This window comes from Electrona antarctica (assembly GCF_951216825.1).
Source record: "Electrona antarctica genome assembly, chromosome: 9".
Lineage (NCBI taxonomy): Eukaryota > Metazoa > Chordata > Actinopteri > Myctophiformes > Myctophidae > Electrona > Electrona antarctica.
Window position 1 is genome coordinate 27,893,626 of NC_136790.1, and position 6,617 is coordinate 27,900,242.

At 40.3% G+C, this 6,617-nt stretch overlaps 1 protein-coding gene across 4 annotated transcripts; it reads right to left on the reverse strand.

Moving 5' to 3' along the window:
- Nucleotides 1-1,186: 1,186 nt before the first annotated feature.
- Nucleotides 1,187-6,116, reverse strand: mitfa (melanocyte inducing transcription factor a; the record flags this gene model as incomplete). 4 transcript variants are annotated; one of them, XM_079511022.1, is made up of 9 exons in its annotated part: nucleotides 1,187-1,597; nucleotides 2,182-2,329; nucleotides 2,501-2,576; nucleotides 3,072-3,128; nucleotides 3,412-3,495; nucleotides 3,961-4,063; nucleotides 4,455-4,550; nucleotides 4,810-5,022; nucleotides 6,084-6,116. In XM_079511022.1, 9 exons carry the CDS (start codon nucleotides 6,114-6,116, stop codon nucleotides 1,187-1,189), a joined length of 1,221 nt encoding a protein of 406 aa, XP_079367148.1. The 4 variants fall into 4 exon arrangements, with proteins under 4 accessions (XP_079367148.1, XP_079367145.1, XP_079367147.1 ...); XM_079511019.1 differs by having other exon boundaries at nucleotides 3,961-4,069; XM_079511021.1 differs by having other exon boundaries at nucleotides 3,961-4,069; nucleotides 4,795-5,022.
- Nucleotides 6,117-6,617: the final 501 nt, after the last annotated feature.

The following is a 6,617-nucleotide window of genomic DNA, read 5'->3' on the forward strand; positions in this document are numbered from 1 at the left end:
TGCAGTTAATTTGATACTGGCTCACAGAAACATCAAAATAAAACACAACCACAATTAACCTTATTATTACCCCCAGCTGCAGTGTTATAACATCTAAATATTTAGTGTGAAAATTACCCAGTGCTCGGATCATTCCAAACACCAGTGAATTCTTTGTGTTTTTCCTTTGCTAAAGAAACGCCACATGTGGGGACACATTATTCCCACTTTAAGGGGTTTAGCAGTGAATTGATGAATTGTTGAGCTACTGTAGTTCATCAAAAAAGGAAAGTAGAAGATACTTTGTGAGGTCATTAAAATGCAGACTCTTTTACTTTATCAGGCTATCTCTGCTGGAGGTTAGCCGTTCTATGACACAGCCTATTTGACCCATCCTATAACTACTATAGGAGCAGTGCTGCTCTCGGAGAGCATTTAACCCTAACCCTTGCTCAGGGACACTGACACTGTTTTTGTGTGGACCCCAGTAAGACTAACTGATTGCCATGGGATACCATGGCAATGTGGATCATTTTCAAATAAACAAATAAACTTTGCTCAAGCCTGGAATCGAACATGGGACTTTTGGCTTCCAGCCTGTCTCTGTTTGTCTGTCTGTCTGTCTGTCTGTCTGTCTGTCTGTCTGTCTGTCTGTCTGTCTGTCTGTCTGTCCAGATAGCTAATCTTGCAAACCACTGGACCGATCTGCACCAAACGTATGTACAGTACACTGCCAGTAGGCCATCGAAGTACCACTTTATTCATAAATATGATTAATACTTGAAAACTTGAATTTTATAACGGTTAGTCAATGAGGCTCGGGTCAGGGCTAAACCTGGTCATAAACGTCATACAGTAGATGACTGACGTCACAGGCTGCTGCACATGAAGTCCCAGATCTACGTTGGAGACATGCTATAAAATGTTGCACCTTCACATTATTATTTTTAGAATGTCAGTAAAACTGAACTAGTAGGTTATAGTAACATATCTGAAAAACAGAAATTCAGTGATATCTCCCTTTAAGAAATGTTGAAGGAAAAGCAAAAGCGGACTCAGTAGCTTTTCTACATAGTAGTACTGTAGCTTCAAGAATACTCTTAAATGCAAAGTTGCAAATTGAAGAGGATTTGTGTCATGGCAGCAGCCTCTGTGAAGGGAATGCTACAGATAGAACTGTCATTTTGGTTTGCGGCATCAGGTGCTGCTAACAGCCGAGGTCTTTATCGTCCATGCTACAGCTAGAGCTGCGGCGGCTGCTGCTGTTGGAGGTGCTGGGAGAATCGGACGACAGCAGGGTGTCGCTCTCAGTGATGGGCGACAGGTTGATGTCCCTCACGCCCACTTCCTTCATTTTGCTGCTCTTGGAGCTTCCGTATGATCCAATGTCTCCACTGGCATCTGTGTGGATCTGGTCAAATGTAATGGTGCCATTGTTGAGGTCCAAGGTGGTTGGGGGTGACATGTCAAGGCCTGAGGAATGCTGGTAGAGGTCTGCGGGGCATTCACCCAACAAGGGCTCTTGTTTGATTGCCCGAGCCATCAGCTCTGAAGTACACATGGAGGGGGAGGAGGACACCACGGTAAGGCCGTGAGCACGCGCCTGCATCTCTAGCTCCTAGAAGAATACACAAAATGAACTTGTCATGTCATCTCATGTCATCAAGACTGTTTTACTTTAACTAGACTGGTGCCCTGCTGTAGAGCACAGAGTCGGTAACGATGGAAGTTGGAGATCCATGCCCCACGGCACCCGGCTATGCAATACCATGTCAGAGTACCCTTTTATGCCCATATATGGAGATATGGAGATTTCTGTATCTGTCTCTCTGTGTCCCTTTATTCCTATATATGGAGTTCTGTGTCAGGCATGCCCAAATGTGGAGTGATGTGATGTCAGAACAGGCCAGCTCCATGTAAGGACACTGGGCACTGGGCAGGGGCCCTATCCAGAGCCCAGGTAGAGGCCTTTTGTGGCAGTTCTGGACAATCGTGGGTCCGACCCACCCACGAATCTTTGTCCCAGTCCAGGCTTGTGTCCGGCTCTACAAGCAACACATGCCCCATAACATCACTTCCCATGACATAAAATCAACCCGATCCATTTGATTACAGTTGGAACTCAGAGAGTGTACAAATGTAACGGAGATAAATGAACACGCAGGATTCTACAGCGCGGGCGTGGTAGCTTGGCCTCTTTACCTGTATACGCAGCATGAGGTGGCGGTTTGCATGCTCCAGCCTCCTCTGTCGGCACTCCAGCTCTTTAGCTCTCTGCTGCTCCCGCTGGAGCTTCCTGATGTAGTCAACCGAGGCTTTCAGAATGGTGCCCTTATTCCAGCGCATGTCCCTGAGGCATACAAGGGACAAACGTCTCCAGTCAGAGTCGGCTAAGCAGCTGACCATGACAACATAGACTTCTTAAAGGCCCCTGGGTGCTAAAAACCCGTCACATTCCAAGGCTTTTGAGTTCAAGAAAATTAGGATAGTAGAAAAAAGAATTGGATGAATAAATACTCACGGATCGTTTGACTTTGGAATCAAGGTTCCAAGTTCTTTGATACGATCGTTGATGTTGAACCGCCGCCTTCGTTCAACTAAATGTAACAAATAAATAAATAATAATGAATAATATAGAATAAATAAAATTAAGCACAGAAATCTAATGAACTGAGTCTTTGGTATAATATGTAAAGTAAAACAACAAAATAATCATCACTTTACAAAACGAACTTTTTAATATATCCTGCCCAAGAATGGATTTTGTTCATTTTTCGATAACGAGAGAGTTTCAAAACATCAAATTATAATGCACATTATGCACACATATTACACTAAAGAGTACATTTTACCATGCCATTTTACCATGTTCTCTGTGGTAACCAATTCTTTTTCTACTGTTTTATATTATTGAATGTAAAACATTCAATTTGATTTGATATCAAATGGGAATATTGGAATGATAATAATAACCCCAATATGGAAGGCTGACCAATAGCATGGCCATATAGAGAACATGCAAAAATATGATCATAAACATCTGAGCCAACTTCTAGCTCTAAACGATCAAAGATATATCCAGGCTGACTTACTTAAGTTGTGATTATCTTTCTTCTGCCTCTCTTTTGCCATGGCCCGGACCTCAGCCTCTGAAAAAGATAACAATACAAATTGAATGGGTAAATGAAAACCCAGTAAATAATCTATGTTTATCTATTTGTAATTTTGGAAACATGTTAGATTACTGTAATTACATGTAGGCTACTACATGCGAGAATTCCAAAATGACATCTATGTTTTTGCACTACTTAAGTTTGTTATTGTGCAATTTGATATATGTATTTCATTATACACACAATACTTAAAAATATAAAAATACTCTAATAACAAATTCAATAAATCGTTTGTTCTGCTTTGGTTTGCTTTGCTTACCTACTGGATAGCCCTCTTGCCTTTGATAGTTTTCATACTGGCTACAGGGTCCAGGCTTGTCCAGTACGTGCATCATGCCAGAAGCTGGATTGGACACAATATAGGCATACAGTAGACAATACACAAGTTATATTAATAATAATAATAATAAACTTTATTTATATAGCACCTTTCATACATAAATGCAGCTCAAGTGCTTCACAGGGCAGGACACAAAAATAGAATACAATAAAACACAGTCAAGTAGTTGACTACTAGTCATTCATTCTGTTTAAAAAAACATATACAGTATACCTTATTCTAAGGGTTGGATCAAATAGTAGTTGCAATTACTTTCTACGTGTACAGTATTCATTTATTTATCAATTCAATTGACAGTTAAATTATCATCAGAATATATGTACCATACAGCACAGTATTGTAGGCTACAGTATGCTGCAAGTAGCATGTGGCAAATACTAAAACAAACAAGGATTTTATTTTATGTGTCTTGCCATCTAGTGAACTGCTAAGTATGTATGTAAATACTATATCCACTTGAGAAATCACCTGCATATTCCCTTTTGATGGTGGAGGGACAGGAGTTGCTAATAGCGAGGCCTGGCGGTGGAAGTCCTTGGTTTCCATACATGTCCAGGAGGTTACCAGATACAGGTAGCTATAGAATGGGGGGTGGGGGGGAAAATATATATTTTTGTTCAGTGTATTCTCTATTGTCCGTACACATGTTGTTCTTTGCTATTTCACTTGTCTAGTACGTTGGCATTGTGTGAATCTATTTATTATTGGTTTTATTTATGGCACTCAGTTTACACACACATTTACTCAAAGGGCCACAATGGATATAAGCTCTCAAGCTTTTTTGTGTTTCATGTCTTGCATGAGCATTAAAAAAAAGAAGAAAAAAAAAAAACATCAATCAGTCACAAATGTGTCATATAGGCCTATGCAAAGACATAAATTGTCTTGATTTATGCAAATACATTAAATGGTTAAAGCACATGTACTGCCAGGGCAAAGGGGCCTTTTTTAAAGTTAGTTACCGTGTTTGTAATTTGGAGCGTTGGGTCCATAAGTCCAAGAAGATCTTCATTGTAACTTGTTTCAAGACTAATTATATCATCAATAACGTCATCCATCTGCAACACAAGACATGACACATTAACATTCCCCCTTAAGGCCCGCCGTGGTAAGTGAAAAGTACTGTCATGAAATGTATAACTTATCTATTACATAAAATATGACAAAACATAAAGTTGCTGATTTTGTCATGCACATGTTGGATTGTACACACTGTTCTTCGTATTCTGAAACATGGGATCATAATGGTCCCTGATGATACCACTCAACGTGGGTTCCTTGACATGAAAATGTTTGTACCTCTTTCTCAAACTGTACCTCTTTCTCACAGTTGGAGCTGAGGGTGAGCAGTGCCATGGGGCTATTGGGGGCGCTGCTGCCAGGCCCGGGGGGCATGCCGTGCTCCGGGGGCTGGCTTGGGCACTGGCTGCCTGCTTTTCCTCCCAGAGTGGTGGAGAGATACTGCCTCACCTGTTGCCTCTGAGCCTGTTGGATGTGGTACTTAGTGGGGTTCTCCAGGTGGGTCTGTGGCTATGCAAGACAGAAAGAAAAGTACATTTGAAATACATTTATGTTTTCTTTTTTAGATCAGATGGATAATTGGTTATCAGCGATGATCATCTTTGAGGCATCTTCTATCTGCCTCTTTCTAGACGGGTGAGTACCTGGTTCACCTGTGGCTATACCATAGCAAACTGATGCGTGTGTGTGTGTGTGTGTGTGTGTGTGTGTGTGTGTGTGTGGCACTAATCACACAAATCACATTTAGGGAAGGATTTAGGAAACTGTATTTTAGTACCGACTGAGCTCAAATTTAAGCAGTCAATCAGGAATCTGTAATCTGTAATTCCTTTTTAAAAGTAACCCCTTCCAAAGTATATAGTGTTACTGTGACTACAAAAGTGCAGAGCATTTCCTAAATTATACTTTGTCGTATGACCATGTCGCTTGCCAAAAATGAGAATGAAAGCAGTGTGGTTAAATCAGTTATTTTCAATTAGAAACACAGTCCACATTTAGATGACAGTACCTCTCAAGCCCCAGAAGCTGCATTCACAACATTGGTCATACTGAATGCAAAACTCTGATCGCAAGGGTCACCGGCAACAGTGAGCTATGGCCAGTGATAAGATCAGACAGTGGTTTCATGCACCATAAAGTGATGTAAAACAACACAGTGGGTCCATTCATAGTACTCTGCTTTGGGTTAAAGAGCACCAGAATCAAACTTATAGTGATCACGGAACATTAAAGGGCTATATCTTGCTATATCCCTAAACTTATTTATTTTTACTATTTTGAAAAACCTTTTAAAATAGTTCAAATATCCAATCTACAAGCTCACAACGTGTCGATGTAGTTTTTAAAATGTGGCACAAGATAAGGCCATTATTCTGAGTCCTCATAATGTGCTAGAGGATGTAGCAATACAGCAAACAGTACATATTAATAGGCTATACTGTAGCTTCATCTGAGTAAATTGCATTGTACATTGCTGTATTTACGTATTTCCAAATCCATACAAGTTACAAGTTACATAGTTGCTGTTATGAATAACATGTTTAAACATAGAACATTGTAGCTCATCTCACCTGATAATGGCTATATTCAAGCATCTCCAACATTTTCTAAGAGAATTAATGGTAAGCAAGTATCTACAAGCAGAAGATAATCCCTTTGAGTGGTCAGTCAACAGAGTGAACAACAAGCAACAACCCACAAGCCAATGTGCAAATGAGAGGAGCCACTAGTCAGCTTAGTTTATCAAGGATTTAAAGATCATTAGTTACGCAAAATAAGAAAAGGGGGAGGTGAAAGACAACCATATCCTCCCACTGTTGTGTTGTTTCTAGCTAAACTATGACTTTATGTCTATATAGAGTTCATTTGACGTCACAAGCTCCATCTTACAAAGAGAGCATTCTGCTAGAGGGCCACTAGTCTGCAAACTGAAGCTCGCCGAGGGCCATGTAACGTTTCATCTTTAGTTATGCTCATCTAGTATAAAACATTATTTGTTCTGAGCACCATGGATACAATCAACGCCATTGTGCCTTTACAAACTGGCCGTAAGAACATCCAAATGTACGTATATGGTATTTAGAATCCAAATACCAATACACACC